Below are 18,797 nucleotides of genomic sequence, written 5' to 3'. Positions count from 1 at the left end.
ATTTCCTACCTCTCCTATTTCCATAAGTGGTTCATTCATATCTACACCACCATAGCCATACTGAAGGTCAGCTTCTGTCAATTTATTCTTTTTAATAAACTGGGTGTTGAGATACCTGAAAAACAAATATAGTACCATGGAAACTGTATTAAAATCAGGAGGAAAACAAGTAACTTGCAACGTGAAAATAACAATTTTAGGGTTATATAAATCAACTATAGAAGAGTGTGGTAACATATCCAAAGAAATTATGCAGAAGTAAGAAATATAATTCAAAAGGATCAAAAGTACCAGACGAAGGCTAAGAGCAAAAGAATAACCTCTAGAGTAGGAGAGGAAAAGCCTATTACTTCAGTCTCACTTTAAAAAACTCAAGGGTTTTGCTCTAAAAATTTCCAGTACTCATATAGCCCAACAGCTCCTACCCAAGGTGCTTCTACAATCCTCTGCAATATAATTTGCACATTCCCAGATTTTTCTTGGTAAGTCAGGATAGTTCACTTTGCAAAGAATTAAACAAAGAAATAGTTAAAGGTAAAACTCAAGTCAGTTCTTCAATTTATATCTATCACCAGGAAAAGATGTAACTTTTCATTTTTAAACAACAACAAAAAGAGATCACAATCAGTAGGTAAGAAAATGAAAGACTGTACAGTAAGAAGTATGGGCAAAACTGACAAACGTAAGATCACTTCGTCTACCAGAGGAAAACAGCTTTATGATGTCTCAACATATTCTAAAACTAATAGCTGTACTGAACTCTACAAATTACTGAGTTGAATATAGAGTTCTTTAGAGGAAATAAAATGTGTAGAAAGGGCTCAAAATATTCTAGCACTCACTCTTCGCAATCTTAGATTTCACTATAATGCCTATAATGCTCACCACCTAAAAGTACTGATTTGAAAGGTTCTGCCATGTGTAAATAGCTATAAACAACACAAATAGGCAATAAGCACAAAATCTCTAAAGTAAAACAATTTCTAGTGTTCCTTGCATCAAAATGAGAAGTCTACTTCATGTCTGCAGACAAATGAAACTGGAAACAAAGACAACTAAAGTTTCAACTGCATAACTTCACAAACAACTCTAGGAGACAATGAAAAACACAATTCCTGGAATTAACACCGAAGTTGTACAAATACAACCACTTACACAAGTTGTACTCCAACACTGACTGACTACAAGCCTCTAGACTCCAAGGCTTAAAACCTTGCTACTCCTTGGACATTTTAGTCTCCTCTATCCATGTTACAATGTCCTATTACATTTTTCCTCCAAAATGCCAATTCAAACTTCCTTCCATCCTCTCTAGTAGTACACCCTCCTAATTTCATGTTGGGTTTTCAGCCATGCCTTTCAACTGAAGAAAGGGAACAGGACTGAGACAGAAATAAGAGCTAAAGAGAGAACATCTGGGCTACCTGGCCTGAAATAGAGATATATAAATTGAAGAGCTATTATAACCTCTGGCTTCTGTCATTCAGGTCTCAGCTCAAACACACTTCTCTCAGGCCTGACCTGATACCAAGCCAAATGAACTTTAACTTCCACTCCAATTTAAGTAACTATATGTAACTGTTCTAATATTCTTCATGGTACTTACTACTTTGTGAAATAAATCCAATTCTCTCATTTGCTTACTTGCTCTGTACATCTGTTGCGTCTCCAGAATATAAGAACTACAAAGCAAAGACCTAGCTTACACAGCGTCCAGAACCAGTGGCAGGTAAATACGAAGTCCTCAAAAAATACTTCCTTGATGAATTACTGAATACATAAATGGATAACATTCCAGACAGCAGGGATAATAAAAGCTAATATTAGAATACAAACTTAGAAAAGCAGACCGGAGCCAGATCATAAAAACACAAATACCAGGAAAAATGTAATCACTAACATTTACTGAGTTTGTGTCATGTGTCAGGCATACCCATAAGCATTTTATATGGTTGCATACTATGAGCTAGGTAAGTGTGGTATTATCGTAAGATCCTCCTTTTATATGTAAGAAAACTGCAGCTTAGAGAGCTTAAAGAACTTGCCGATGGTAAATCTGCTAGCAAGTGGCAGAGCTGGCACAGAAATTTCACAAGTTCTCTCTCACTCATTCAACAAGTAATGACCAAGCATGAACTCTAAATCAGGTAGTGTGCCAGGCCCCAGGGACAGAAAGATGAAAAACAAAAATGTGGGCTTCCTGCACAGAGTTTACACATCTGGTAGAATACACAAATGTAAACAAATATAATATTTCAACAGTGACATGTGTTCCCTGAATAGTGGGACTTTAATTGTCCTATCTTTACCATTTATATGTGCCTTCCTTTATGTATCCTTCGCACCAAACCAAGTTTGTCGCACCAAACCAACAGCAAAAAAAGTTTCTTTTTTGGTCTGTGGTACCATGCCATTCCAGTAATCTCACTAAGAGATTAGAAACATTTATCTGTCTTCCTTCCATTTCACTCCTTTAATCAGCTGCTCTTCATGTCCTCCTAAACTGCTACTCATGCTCTCCCATTACTTTCCTTCTCTCTTCCAATACCTCTCTGCTTGGATCATGTGCAACACTCCCATGACTGGTCTCTACTTCCTATTTCTGCCATCTCCAATTCATCTAAAAATTACTCACCTATTCAGAATCCTGAGTAGCTCCTTTATACCTATAGACTAAGTATAAACTTCTTAGCATAGTGGTTTGTTAATGCTGAACAACCAGCTGCTAGATCTGCAGAGGTATGGAATCACTATTCCGTTTCAAAGATCTGTATGTGTATTCTTGAGCCAGCATACTGCTTTAGTGGAGCTTTATGTCTGATATCTGACAGGATAAGTCACTATTCTCTTTACCTCATGGAATAAAACAAACTTACAATTAACTCTTTCTCATTCCAGATTTCTACTCTTGATGTTAAGTTTAAGCTTGATAGATAAGCTTTTAAAATAATTTAAAGATTTAACTTAAAATGTAAACAGCACAATTTTTCATTTTGATGTGTGGATGATACAATTCTTAATTTCTGTCATTGGAGAATTTTACAGTCAATTTTACTCATCACACATTTGTTTTTAAATAAAGACATATGTTCTAGGAAATCATAAAAGAAATCAGGTTCAATAATTTCTTACAATATTTTATACTCTACCATACAGGCAATACCTTGCTGTTCTGCTCACATATAATGCAGTAGTTTTTATAATTTTTATAATGTTTTTATAATTTATTTCATCAACAAAGTGTTTAGTAAGTATCCTTTGCTTTCCTGGAATATTAGCACTGACAAAATTAAAAATAGTACTTGACAATAAGGAATAGCCAAAAGTAACTTTAAAGCCTCAGAGAAACCAAGCATTTCAATCTGTCTTAGGAAATTCCATTACAAAATTGTTCTCATGCTAATACCTACTGGATTTCAAGAGTTGTTAGTTCTCCAGTTAATATCTTATGTACTCCACTTCAAGAGCCAGCAGGATCTAAAGAGGTATGTAGTACTGGGAAACGTGAGGCAGGAATATCATTATTTTCTTTAAAGTCAGAATCCTTAAATTACCTATGCTAATGCATATCCATTTTATATATCAGTCAGAATAAAGAAGAGGCTAGAAATTACTTGATAAAAATATTTAAAAATACTTTTGAAACAAAAATGTATTTTTCCTTTTTATTTCTTTACACAGATTTCCTTACAGAGTATGACTAAAAATGATAGCTAGCCTTGATAACCTCAGTACCCCACAATTAAAAACTATCATTAAGCAGTTTTCATCTAATTACTGCCAACTATATCCTCTATGAAAAGGATCTTACCATCTATTCTACCAATATAATTAAATAAATGATGATCAGCCACAGTGGTCAAATAAAATTCTCTATAAGTGAATCCCATGAGCCATTAGTTCTAAGTTCTTTGCTACAGACAGTGGAAGGTTACTAGGTGATTTCAGAGTGATCCGATCTGCATGTTAGAAAAAATAACATGAGTTCAGTAAACAGAAAAAATCTGAAATCAAAGGCTGGAAGACTGCTTATAGGGACTTATCATTAATAAAAGAAACAACAAAATGCTTACAATGCAAAGGAAATAATGAATTTAAGAGACATTTGGAGGACCTGACCAATAGGGATCAGGTAGAGAGGATAACCGTAAGTGAAGAAAGGATAACTGAGGCTTCCGGCATCTACGTCTGGATGTACAGTATTATTTCCAATTAAAATTAGTAATACTGGGGCGCCTGGGTGGCTCAATTGGTTAAATGTCTTAACTCCTGATCTCAGCTCAGGTGCTGATCTCAGGGTCATGAGTTCAAGCCTTGTATTGGGCTCCACGCTGGGCATGGAGCCTACTTAAAAAATAATAATAATAAATAATAAAATTAATAATACTGGGGACAGTGTGAATGTAAAAGATAATAAGCTCAGTTTTTTGTGTTTTTTTTGTTTTTTGTTTTTTTAAGATTTTTATCTGACAGAGAGAGACACAGGGAGAGAGGGAATACAAGCAGGGGGAGTGGGAGAGGGAGAAGCAGGCTTCCCGCCGAGCGAGCAGAGAGCCTGATATGGGGCTCGATCCCAGGACGCTGGGATCATGACCTGAGCCAAAGGCAGAGGCTTAACCCACTGAGTCACCCAGGTGCCCCATAAGCTCAGTTTTGAAATCTGCAGTACTACAATGTACCCATGGAATACCCTGAAGGTACAGGCAGGCTAGGTAAAAAATACTCCTCTGAAACTTAGGCCATCTGGGATAAGCCCATATTTTGGTGGTTAGCAGTATACAGGTCGTAGCTAAAACCAGGAGAAATTGAAATCATTCTAGAAAGAATGCATAGTTTAAGATAAGTTATGAGGACAGAATCTACCTAAATGACTAAAAGAGTGTATTTAGAATGAGACTAAAGTAAAATGAAGAAGTTAAATAGGCTTAATTGGACTGACCTGGGTTTAAATTGTGATTTTTTTTTTTTTTTTTTTTTGGTAGCTGAGTAACGCTGAGCAAAGTCATTTAACCTCTCTGAGCCTAGTTTGCTCCGCTGCAAATCTGGTGACACCAACTACCTCATACGGTTTATATACACACATACATTTGTGTATATATCATATGTATTTAATAAAAGCTCACTAATAGTACCAACTTATTATTAATATTAGTATTGATTTAAATAGTACCAAATTATTGATTTTGGCAAATAAGAGATATAGACAGATGCAAGGAGAACCTAGGAAACAAAACAAAACAAGAAAAACAATTTAAATCTTTATGAAAATGTCTCAGCTCAAGAGGAAACACACTGCACATAGCATACTGCATTAGCATATAGTCTAACTACTCTCTTAGACATCGATATACCAGTGGCCCAAGCTTCTCAGCAATGCCAAAGGCATGTATGTGTTCTCACTCTTATCCTTAAGATTCCTCTAATTCTCCTCCACAATTTATCTAGGGTAGTCCTAAAAGTTCTATTTATGACTATCTTACTTTGATGGATGAAGGAGGGAAAAAAATAAAACATGAAATGTCAAGATGTTTAATGTATGGCAAACACTGTTTTATAAAAGCCAAAGCCACAGTAAACCTTGTGCTTGTCAGAAACTGCTGGCTTCTGATTTTACTACATTTGGCTCTTCTAAGAAGAAATAAAAGCTAATGGCGGTTGAAATAAGCTCCAGTTTTCAACAGAGGCAACTTAAAGTAAACTTCAGTGTTGTTATAAAAACCTACAGGAACATGAACCACTGAAAAAGGACAAACACGCCAAGAGAACCAAGAACCAAGCCTCAGTGTGGTACTCCAGTAATGCATGGAGTAACTATACAGACAATGCTCTGCCAGCCAGCTTCACTCCTGAGTTTTTACTGGGGAGAACTGAGGAGTTTCTCCCCAGTGAGAAACTGAGGCAGGGGTCCATCTCTGCCCAGGCCAAAAGGCATGGGCCAAAATTATCGCCTCCATCATAAGCCACAACCATTTCAAGAGTAGTCACTCTCATTCCAAGGGTAAAAAGCCCAGGTGACTTAACAATACTATTCCTTATTTATCCACTATTCTTCAATAAATAGGTTTCTGCCTTATGTACCCAGGATTTTATTTCCATTGTCTATGTGAACAGGTTAGAGAGGATCAGCGCAGAGTACCACAGAAATGTGCCAGAGTGACAGTTAACACAAAAGATCTAAGTAGGAGACTGGGTAGAACAAGGAAGAGGGAAGTTCAGAGACAGGAATGGCAGAAAAACAAATCAGAATTAGTCACTTAGAGAAAGGCAGTCAAGCAATTCAGACAAGCAATCCAGACAGATACGGGAGTACAAGGAGAGACAGGAAAATGTGAGAGAAGACAAGGCATTATGACACTGTAGGTAATTTTAATATAATGCCTGAAGGATAAGGTAGAACTTCAAGAGAACAACTGCTGAATGCTTTAACTAGCAGTGTTTCCATGAAACATAAAATACTGGATCTTACAGTCAAATAAGAACATACTGGAGGGGAACATGGGCTTGGATTTATTTCACCAAGTTTCATCCAAGCTGAAGTTGCACTTTGGAACTCTGTCAAGATTCAACATGTGCTATATATAGAGAGAAAGAGAGTCCCAGACAATATGAAAAAAAAAAAATAGAACTATGAAATTAAATATAGTTTTAGTTTTCAGAGAGTAACTTTCCATACCCTGCTTGGCTTTCCAAAGACTCACATGACCCAGACTACAGACCTTTCTCCATAGCAGACAAAGCCCATTGAGCAGAGAATGCTTTAGTTTTGTTCATTTATTTAAAAATTTAAAAACAAAAAGCCCAAACCCAAAAGTCCTTCAATTACTGAATACCCGCAACACTGCTTGGGTTGTCAAGAGTTTAAAGGTATACTTACCTATACAAGCAGTCCATATAGTCTGCACCTTTGCTATATTCCTCCCAATACCTATGATACATAACAAGTACTTGCTCTTCAGACTCCAGAACTCTCTATATAAAGAAGAAATACATTTTTACTTGGGAAGCGCTAATCATTTTCATTTGTAAGCTATGAAATTTATCAAAAATTATTTTTAAAAGTATTCTAAATTATACTTACAATTACATTCTAATTTAACTACTTTTAGTAAAACTTAAACAACCAGGAAAAAATGTGTCTTAGATATGAAAATAAAGCATCCATACTAGAGAGTAAACAGTTCCATTCTCTAAAAGGATAAAATGTAATGGTATGAGGTATCTTTAGGCTACAATATTATACTAAGATCAGTTTAAAAGAGGATGTAATTCTACTGCCATGTATCTGTATGCTTCCTCAAATCCCTCACTTTTGGTCATCCTGCTAGTTATATAAATATATCATCATTCTGAATTACTCACTTATGTTAATAAGACTATTTATGAAAATTTACACCTTTTCTATATTCCCCAAATAAGTTGTTTTATATTTACTTAACAGAAATCTATTACTTTTTGAAAAATAAAAAATCAAACTTAAACCTGAGATCAAATTTTTTAAAAGTTATTTTTGAAGGAAATCTAGTCTAACAGTAAAAATACACTGGACTGACATTCAAAAGATACCAGGTTCTTTTATCTCAGTTCTTTCATAAACTATCCATAGGACTTTAAGCAAGTCATGACCTTAATTTCCATTTAATTAATTCTCTGCTGAAATGCTATGCTTTTAAATGTGGAATTTTAATAATTAAGGCTCAAGAGAAAGAAATAACCTATAAATAGTATTTTTTTGCCTGTCATTTTAATAAATTGATTAAAAATAGCAACTATTATTAATAACACTGGGAGAAAAAAGCACGCTTAGAAACTGCTGCTGCTGGGTGAATAAATATGAGAACAATTTGTTACTGTATGTCAAAACAATAAAAAATGTTCATAACCTATGACTTAATAATTCTATGTCCAGGAATTTATCCTATAAAAAACTCGGCTACACAAAAATAATTTAGCTACCAAGATATTCACAGAAGTACTGCTTATAAAAATAAATTATATATATTGCAAATAATCCACATGCCCAGCAGTATGAGAATATTTAAACAAATTGTAGTATCTCTACACAATGAAAAACTTTACAATCATTGCCAGGATTATAAACATCCATTTAATGACAAAGAGTATTATAATAATATTAAAATCAAAAAGATTATAAAGTGTATAATATGATTCAATTTTCTAATAAAAATGGAAGTCTACACAAGGCAAAAATAGGCAAAGGACAAATATCAAATTATATATATTATCAACATATGCCAAAACAGACGTATTTAAGTATAGATATTCAAAAATATTCACAGTAGTTAATTCTGAAAACGGCAATGCAATACTTTAGTAATTTAAAAAGTTCCCTCCCCCAATCAAACAAAACTTTCTTCTCACAGGTGAAACTGCTTCAAATCTGTTGGCTATGTTAATAATTTACTTTGTCATCAACTATTAGCCAACTTCTTTTTTGTCACAGGATCTGAGAAAACATATGGTATACAATTATGTAAGTATTCTAAACTTTCATAAAACTATTTCACATTACTTTAAAATGCAATTATACCAATGTTAATTTCCTAGTGTTAATAATTGTACCACTGTTATACGAGATGTTAACCTTAAAAAGCTGGTAAAAAGGATATAGGAATTTTGTATTATTTTTACAACTTTCCTGTAAGTCTGAAAGTATTTCAAAATAAAACATTAAAAAAAAAACACAACCCATGCTAAAATATAAAACTTGCAAGATCTGTAAGTGCCTTACACAGGTAACAATTATGGGATAACCAAAGTTCACTAGATTATCAAAGCAGAACTTTAAAACTAAATTATGAAACATTATAAGAACAATTTCAAGTACCTATTATCAAAACTGCTTTCATGAGCTGATAAATTATAGCACATATTAGAACACTAAAATGTATCTGCCATGTATAATAAAAAGTAGAGCATTTCCTTCTAAAGTTTTAAAAGGGAAACATCACATGATCAATTGTGCTCTGGGGTTATCACCACTTTAAAATTTATCTGCACCTAGCCAAATCCAAGGTTAGACACAGTATTATACAGTGTTATTGTATCTCCATTTAATTTTTATTTTTTTTTATTTAAATTCAATTAATTAACATTATTAGTTTTAGAGGTAGAGTTCAGGGATTTATCAGTTGCATGTAACACTCAGTGTGCATTACATGAAGTACCCTCCTTTTTTTTTTTTTTAATGAAGTACCCTTCTTAATGATCACCCAGTTACCCCATTCCCCCACCCTTCCCCCCAACGACCCTGTTTGTTTCCTAGAATTAGAACAGTCTTTTATTATTTATCTCCCTAATTTCATCTTATTTTATTTTTCCCTCCCTTCCTGTATGATCCTCTATTTTGTTTCATAAATTCCACATGTGAGTGAAGTCATATGATAACTGTCTTTCTGACTGACTTATTTTGCTTAGCATAATATCCTCTAGTGTGTCTCCATTTTAAAGATAAAGAAACTTAAATTTCAATCCATAGGAAGATTGAGTTGCCCATGGTCACACAGCTAATGAAGGGTAGAGTCGTTTCTAGCCCAGACAATAAGTGATCTCTACCAGTTCCTGATCAGATCAGTAGTCCAAAATAAGAAATACTGTCTATCGCCAAATCCCGCAAATTCTTTGTTCATACACAGATCAGGTCCGTGATGCTGCCCTTGTACATATGGCATACTAACTAAAATAAGTGGTCACAGGAACAGTTTCTATCATGCTTTTTAATCTACCATTTCCCTTTTTCGTTTTAGATTTTTGTAAGACTTTATGTAGGATATGAAGAGGCAGCTAAATGGCTGAAAATAATAGACAGAGATTTACCAAGAGGTGGGAAGCAAGAGTAAGAGAAAACTTGGTTCTAATAAACACCATCCAGAGGACATATAAGCAAATTTTAAAGTTGAACAAACCTTGATTTGAAACTCCACTATTTCAGTTACTAGTTATATGATCCTGAATAACTATTTCCCTTGGAGAATCTAACATAATGCTTAACTCACAAACCTTAAATATACATAATCAAAAAATGCTATTTAGGAAACAAAGCAAATAACCTTAACCTGATATAAGTTCTGCACTGGAAAACAGTAAACTAGCCTAATAGTAACTACCCAGCTACAAACATATTTGTATCATGTATGTACTACTTCTTACCTTGTGCAAATGCCGTACGTGATTTTCCAAAAAAATCTTAGTTTCTGTATAAAGTCTTTCTCCAAGGGGTTCAGGATAGGCCACACATAAAGCATAGATATCTCTAGTTAAATTGTTAAGGTTTTCATATTCAATATTGGAGATACTACTTTAAAACAAGAGATTTAACTCAAGTTTGCAATTTAAGGTTTTTCAGGCAATTTAAGATTATACAGATATAGAAAAAGTAAAATATATATAGCCAAGCTTACTTTAAAAAGCCCTGTGTTATTCACATACTCATTCAGCAAATACTACTTGAGAATTATTAGACAGCATTGTAAGGAAAATGGTTCTTCTCAAAGAGCTTAAAATTCAGGGCAGCATTCTGTAAAATCAAATTACCCAGAAACCTACAAAATAAGGCTTACGTAAGAATGGACATAAGCATAATATCAACAAAGCGCTATGGAATATCACAAGCAGGTATGTCTATGCAGTTGTGAGAAACAAAACAATTACAGAAATTACTCATTTGACAGTTTCCCACATCACAGCACTCATCAGAACATCCTACAACCCACACACTATCCTTTGGTATTTACTCCATAAGAAGAATTATACTATGAATAGAAATATCGGGGTGCCTGGGTGGCTCAGTGGGTTAAAGCCTTTGCCTTTGGCTCAGGTTGTGATCCCAGGGTCCTGGGATCGAGCCCCACATCGGGCTCTCTGCTCAGCAGGGAGCCTGCTTCCTCCTCTCTCTCTGCCTGCCTCTCTGCCTACTTGTGATCTCTGTCTGTCAAATAAATAAATAAAATCTTTAAAAAAAAAGAAATATCAATTAATCAATTAAGTTTTTGAGTACCACCTTGCTAAGTATCACAAGTGGGAGATATGCTGTAGCAGACAGTCTCTAAACAGAAGTCAAAGGAAATGGGATCTGATTGAGACTTTAGTTTTACTAGCCAGTGATCTTGACCAAGCCTCTTAACCTGTCTGGGTTGCCATTTCCTCATCTCTAAGTTAAAAATAATAAATCCTCTCTTGAGATCTCTACAGAATCCTTTTAAGACCCAAATTAAGTTCATGAATGTTAAAGTGCATAAACTGTGCATCACTGACCAGATGTTGAAGATGAAGCATACATGAAGCAATCTGAGAACAGCTTAATTAGAGATGCAGATAAAAACTGAAAATAAGGTTGATTATTTGGGATGGAGTCAAGTATTTCATATACCTAATATATTTTTATTTATATTATATTCAGCATACTTAATATAAGAATTGGGATGTATTTCAAAATAAAAATTTTGCTTAAAAATACAGAGGTGGGGGGGGTGCACCAGGCTGGCTCAGTTGGAAGAGCATATGACTCTTGATCTCAGAGTTGTGAGTTCAAGCCCCACCTTGGGTGTAGAGATTACTAAAAATAATAATAGTGGGGTGCCTGGGTGGCTCAGTGGTTTAAGCCTCTGCCTTCAGCTCAGGTCATGATCCCAGGGTCCTGGGATCGAGCCCCACGTCCGGCTCTCTGCTCAGCAGGAGCCTGCTTCCTCCTCTCCCTCTGCCTGCTTCTCTGCCTACTTATGATCTCTATCTGTCAAATAAATAAGTAAAAATCTTTAAAAAAATAGTAAACAAAAAATTTTAAGAAACAAACTTTCATTATAAAAAGATACAGAGGTAGGATGAAGACTGTTCCTCTTCTACATCTCCATAACATTTTATATATTTTTTTCTATAGTACTTTCATACAACAGAAATTATTAATACCTTTGTCATCCACACTAGCCTGTTCTTAATCATCTCTAGATTCACAGATCCAAGGCACAATTCCTGACACTTAAGACGCACATATCAAACACTTGGTGATGAGGTAGGGAATCAACATCATGTGCTCTATTTACCTAGTATCCTTACTCCAGAAAGAACAAGCAGCCCTCTCCATTATGAGGTCATGGATGGGTAGATTTTGGTCAGACTTTTCCAGGTTCCTTCTAAATCCTTTTATTTGTTTTCATTATACATAATTAGTAAATAATAAAATCTTAATGTATATATGTATACATTCTTCAATATACTACTGCTAAATATAAACAAAAAAATTTTTTATAGTTAAAAAAACACAAAGAAGCAAAAATATCCATACAGTGTAATATTGCTGAGCCAGGTTTTTTGTTTTTTGAAGATTTATTTATTTATTTGAGAGACAGAGACAGAGAGTATGAAGTGGGGGGCAAAGGGGAGGGAGAAACAGACTCCCGGTTCAACAGGGAGCCCGACTTGGGGCTCAACCCCAGGGCCATGACATCATGACCTGAGCTGAAGGCAGATACTTAACCAACTAAGCCACCCAGGTGCTCCTGTGCCAGGTATTTTTGTAGAAAAAAAATATATAGTAAAGAAACACACTATTACGATTACTTTAAATCAATCAAGATATAATGAACCTCTATAAAATAGATTAAGTAAAATAGTATATAAGAACTATTTACTAACAATAACATAAAAATATTAACCTATATTACAAAGAAGATAGAAATTTTAACATACATCATCTAAGAAAAAAATTAGAAATATATCTGAACAGAAATTCTGTAGAGAACTGACAACAGTTTGGGGAGAGGAGAAGGAGCAAGGTATGAATAAAGAAGAAAGGTGCTCCAAAATAATGTACTAAATGAGCTCCTGGATCCAGGTTGGAGGTTTTAGCTATAAACTCCTCAGGGGGAAAAAAAAAGTCCTAATTCACCACATGAGAGTTTTGTTTTATCAGACATTTATACTCAATCTCAATGACTCATCACAATCTTACCCTAGTAAAAACAGATATAAAAGTGTTGTCAGAACTAAACATATTAGAAGAGAGTAGTTACCCCTAGTAACCGAGGGGGAATGTGGGGTACTTCTGGGATGCTAGGAGTGCTATTTATTGGGTACATGGGTATGTTCATGTTATGAAAATTCACCTATATGTTACTCTGTCAGTGAGTATACTACTTAAATGTATTTTTTTTTAATAAAGACTAAACTTAGGATCTAGATCAATTCCTTTGGCAAAGGTGTGATGCACTTAAGATATTTAAGTTCTGAATACCTACTTCGAGTTTTCATCTATCATATTTGCTCTACCTTTTTTTTCCCTGAAGCCACAATACACTTATTTCTAAAATACACAATTTGATATTGAAAAATTAACATGATTCAATACCATAATTTCAGTATGATATGCTAAATTATGTGCCCAAATGTTCTGTATCACCAAATCTAGTATCTCAAAATATCCACTGCATGCACATGTAAACAAAATTGGCTAAAAGGACTCAGGCTACAGGACTTACCTTCCATCCACTTAGGGAAAAAGGATCTCTGCAGGGCAGGGAATACAAGGAGACTTTCCCATTTCAATCCATATACAGGATTTATATACTGTTTGACATCCTCAATGAGGATGTACTTGTGTCTTTTTTAATGGAGTCTGCCTTAATAAATCTTTCAATTTTTTAACTCGCCATAGTTTGGGGTCTCAGTTAACCACTGTATAATGTCACTTAACTATCTAAAACATATTCCTAAATGTGCTTTTTTTCTCTAACCTATTCAAATATCTAACCACCTTGGAAATATTTAAGCCTTGAGAAGAGCACCCAACCCTCTATGATCCAATTATGATTTGGTTTTAGAGAAGGCACTTTAAAAAACAAAAAATGGGAAATAACTGGAGAAGGCCAGTTTTAGATTTAAACACTCTCTTTTCCAAAGTCATCTTTTCCTTATGTCATTCTTTAGGGAGCCAGGATATAAAAAATTCCTCTATTATGAACTTTGCACTTACAAAAACTCTCATAGCCAAAAAACAAAACTGTTCCAGAGCAAAAGTTCTATACTCTGTTACAACCAAAAGACAGTGTTGGCCAGAAGCAAAATCATTTATTTTATTTCCTCTATTAAAGGTGTTACCTATGCTTGGGTTTAATTTTGAATATTAACACTATCAATTTTATTGTATAGTGGGCCTAAAACAATAAGTTCTACAATGGGGATGTAAAGATTATTCACAGCAGTGAGACACACACCATCAACCATTTTCTAAGAAATCTCCCCCTTCAGAAATGAGAAGTAACACTGTATTATTATTTTGGGTGTCTTGACACCAGGCTGCAAAATCCACCTTCTTTTCTTCTGTCTCTGCTGTCCCTCAACTCTTCCTGTCTAGTCTTTTTCTGTCTGGGCTCTCATCTTCCCCTCCACTACCCTAGGCCTTCATCCTGTGTGTCCCGGTCCTGCTGAGGGCCACTGCAGATGACTCTCATTATAATGAACCAAGAAAAAGAGGGGGACCTGGCTGGCTCAGTCAGTGGAACATGAGACTCCTGATCTCAGGGTTGTGCGTTCAAGCCCAATTTTAGGTGTAGAAATTTCCTAAAAATAAAATCTTTAAGACAAACAAACAAAAAGGAAAAAAGGGGGGGGGGGAACAGGGGCAGAAAACCAAGCCATGGGAAAAGAAGTATACATTGTATGTTTATGGGTTCTTATTATGAAGGTATAGCTTTTAGGAGATTTATATGGATGTGCTTTTAAGTTATGTATATTACATCTAACAGGAAACAAATTTTAAACAGTGCTGGTAAGTTTAAAAAAAAAGAAAGAAAAGGAAAGCTTGTCTTAAAATTGAAAATGGTACAATGACCAAAAAAGTATTGACAATAAAAAAATACAAATCTTTATTGACATTTCTGAAGAAAAAGAATAAACATGCAACATGTAAAAGATGCAGTATCTATGAAATCATGAACTAGCAAGCAAGGGTACAAATTATTGGTTAAACGGAAAAACTTTAAAGTATATAGCTACAGAATTACAATAGTCACATATTAGTCTGATTTAATTTGGAACAGAGTGAAAATGTTACTGATGCTTCAAGCAGAGAAAACTACAGATAAAACCTTTCCCAATCTATACAATCAAAGAAAAAGTGATGGGCTACTAATGCAGGCGCCAAGGTTAGTAAGTTCTACTAAAATCTGTGAGGATCGTCATGGATGGAGATGACCTACTTCAATATTTTTCAATGAAGTCAAAACTGGTCTATGTTTGGTCTATGTTTGAAAAGATGCCTAACAGGGGCGCCTGGGTGGCTCAGTGGGTTAAGCCGCTGTCTTCGGCTCAGGTCATGATCTCAGGGTCCTGGGATCGAGTCCCGCATCGGGCTCTCTGCTCAGCAAGGAGCCTGCTTCCCTCTCTCTCTCTGTCTGCCTCTCTGCCTACTTGTGATCTCTGTCAAATAAATAAAATCTTTAAAAAAAAAAAAAAAAGAAAGAAAAAAAAGATGCCTAACAGAATATATATTAGAAGTGAGGACAATGGTACAACTGGTTTTAAAACCTGGTTTTACATTCATGAAGGCATTTTAGATTTCCCCTCACTTAATCACTTTGGACTTACATAAAACTATTTAGAATTTAACTTGCCCTTAAATAGGAGAACATCTATACTATACTGCAGAGTTTGGGAATTGTCCTAACAGCTGCCAAAAAGCAGAAAACCATGAATAAAAGTAAACCAAAACAGCCAAAGAACTCCAACCCAGAAAAAAACAACAGTAAATCTAGATCTACACCAAACCTCACTGCACTTGATAGAAATCCTTAGTAAAGGGTAAATCCCAAACCACGCTAAGCTGTCGTAAAGCTTTTGTTAGAAATATTATTACCTGTGTTAGGCAGAATTCTAAAAATGGCCTCCTAAGATTTTCCACCCTAATACCTGGGACTGCTACTTTATGTGACAAAAGGAACTCAGAGCAAAAAGTCAGAATTATGATTACTCATCAGCTGACCGCAAGAGGGAAAGTAGCCTGGACTTTTCCAGGTGGGCCTAATCCAATCAAATGAGCCTCTTAAACGCAGATCCCCATCTGCTTCTAGCCCTCTGTGGCTAATTGCAGAGGGGGAGGTCTGAGATAACACAGGAAGATTTGCCATGCCACAGCTGGCACTGAAGATGGAAGGGAGTCACATGCAAAAACTGAGGTGTACCAGGTCACCAAGAGCAGTTCACCGCCAAGAGACAAGAAAATGGAGACCTAAGACCCGTAACTGCAATGAATTAAATTCTCCCAATTAACAGCAACGGGCTTTGAAGAGGACCCTGAGTTCTAGATGAGTTAGCCAGCCAACTCCTTAATTTCGCTTTATGAGATCCTGAAGAGAGAATGCAGTCACACCATGGACCTCTGATCCATACAACTGTGAGATAATAAAAGGATATCTCTCAAAAAATTTTTGGTAATTTGTTAGGTATTAAAAAACTGGTGTCTTTTATTTACATTACCTATCAACCAGAATGCCTTGCATTGTACCTAGATGCAGTACGTTTATGAAGGATCAGTGTTAAGAAACCTGCTTATCAACACAAGAGAACTAGCTAAAATTAATGTTATTTATTCCAGCTATACAATATGCTTAATGACATTTAGTTGATAGTAGCTATTCACTCCCCAAGTATTTGCTGAATACCTACATGTGCTAGATGCTAGGAATGCAGCAGTGAACAAAATGGGTAAGAAGCCTTGCCCTTATGAAGTTTATATTTAGTAAAAAATGTTGTGGACACTGTTCCATAAATTCTGTACTTACACATGTTAAACACTTCAAATGACAGAACAAGCTTTCTTAATGTCCACTTCAAGAGTATAAGCAGAGTTGAGCATTTTACTTCAGCATTCAGTCCTACAAGGGTAAGTCATCTTATCCCATCAATAAATCATGACATCCTCAGCTATAAAATGGGACTAGTAATACATATTTTACATATTTTACAAAATCACTAGTTATAAATTAATCACATACATATATATGTTCAAAGAAAAAATTACGACACAGAAATATATATTGATTGATATAAAGTTCCAAACACAGAAAGAACCAGTAATTGTTAGGGCTGTATACATAAGCAGTTATACTATTAAAGAAAAAAAAAAACACAAGGAAATAATAGGTGCAAAAGTCACAATAGTAGCTCCCTCCAAGATAAGGAGTGGGCTTGTGAACTGAGAAGGACATGTAGTAGGGGGAGAGTTGGTGGATCCTCGCAGTGTTCTGGTTCTCAACCTGTGCAGATTATACAGGTGTCTGCTTTATAATTATCTGTTTAACCCCACATGTACACCTTACCAACTTTTCCACATATGTACCAGTTAACCCTTGAACAACGAAGGAGTGAGGGGTGCCAAACCCCGAGCAGAAGGAAATCCACGTATAACTTGACTCTCCCAAAACTGAACTACTAATAGCCTAGTGTTGACTTTACCTTACCTGAAATACAAATAGTTAACACATTTCTGTATATTATATTAGATACTGTATTCTTACAACAAAGTAAGCTAGAGAAAAGACAATCTTATTAAAATCATCAGGAAGAGAAAATACATTTTCAGTACTGAATTTATTAAAAAAAGCGTGCCTGGGGCGCCTGGATGGCTCGGTGGGTTGGAGCCTCTGCCTTTGGTTGGGGTCATGATTCCAGGGTTCTGGGATCGAGCCCCGCATCGGGCTCTCTGCTCAGCAGGGAGCCAGCTTCCTCCTCTCTCTCTCTCTCTGCCTGCCTCTCTGCCTACTTGTGATCTCTGTCAAATAAATAAATAAAATCTTAAAAAAAAAAAAAAAAAAAGGGTGCCTGGGTGGCTCAGCTGGTCAGACTCAGCTGGTCTGGCTCTTCATTTTGGTTCTGTTCATGATCTCATGGGTCCTGAGATAAAGCCCCATGTCAGGATCCATGCTCAGTGGGCAATCTGCTTGAGATTCTCTACTCCCTTCTGCCTCTGTCCCTCCCCACCCCAGTTCTCGCTCCCTAAAATCTCTAAAATAGATTAAATAAATCTTTCCAAACAAAACAAAATATCTTTTTTTAAAAAAAAATATTTTATTTATTTATTTGACACAGAGAGAGATCACAAGTAGGCAGAGAGGCAGGAGGGGGGGGGGAGCAGGCTCCCCCCCAAGCAGAAAGCCCAATGCGGGGCTCAATCCCAGGAACCTGAGATCATGACCTGAGCCGAAGGCAGAGGCTTAACCCACTGAGTCACCCAGGTACCCCCAAAACACCTTTTTTATATACACACAGTTCACACATGTGTTCAAGGGTCAACCACACTACATTTCACACACCCAAAAAAAATGCTTTATAAAAGATCAATTACTGGGGTGCCTGGGTGGCTCAGTGCTTTAAGTTTCTGCCTTTAGCCCAGCTCATGATCTCAGGGTCCTGGGATCAAGCCCCACATGGGGCTCTCTGCTCAGCAGGGAGCCTGCTTCCCCCTCTCTCTCTCTGCTTGCCTCTCTGCCTACTTGTGATTTCTCTCTGTCAAATAAATAAATAAAATATTAAAAAAAAAAGATCAATTACTATCACATACGGTGATACACAATGGGGGGGGCTTCTTTTCATTTTCAAAAGATTAAAGTTTTTATAGCCTCTAAAATTTCTATTAAGATACCTAAGGGTCAGAAGTCAACCTCGTATTCTTGGACAAATTAACAGGGAAAAGGATTTTACTTCAGAATAACTAGTAACACAGTCCTTTATTTTTCAAAATAGAATTTAAAGTAAGAAATTTCATTCTTAATTTTATTGTTTTTGCAGAT

General features: G+C 35.7%; 1 protein-coding gene across 2 annotated transcripts in view; it reads right to left on the bottom strand.

The window, feature by feature from the left end:
• Positions 1-18,797, bottom strand: part of CUL2 (cullin 2) — a 104,375-nt gene that overhangs the window by 58,093 nt on the left and 27,485 nt on the right. For both annotated transcript variants that reach the window (XM_080810096.1, XM_080810095.1), the window contains exons 3-5: positions 10,168-10,270; positions 6,875-6,969; positions 10-115 (exon numbers count right to left, since the gene is read on the bottom strand). In XM_080810096.1, coding sequence (XP_080666222.1) covers positions 10-115; positions 6,875-6,969; positions 10,168-10,270 — 304 coding nt within the window. The remainder of the gene's footprint in view (positions 1-9; positions 116-6,874; positions 6,970-10,167; positions 10,271-18,797) is intronic.

Source organism: Martes martes (genome assembly GCF_963455335.1).
Source record: "Martes martes genome assembly, chromosome: 8".
Classification (NCBI taxonomy): Eukaryota; Metazoa; Chordata; class Mammalia; order Carnivora; family Mustelidae; genus Martes; species Martes martes.
The sequence above is the reverse complement of the archived record's forward strand: the minus strand, read 5'-3'. Positions and strand labels throughout refer to the sequence as shown.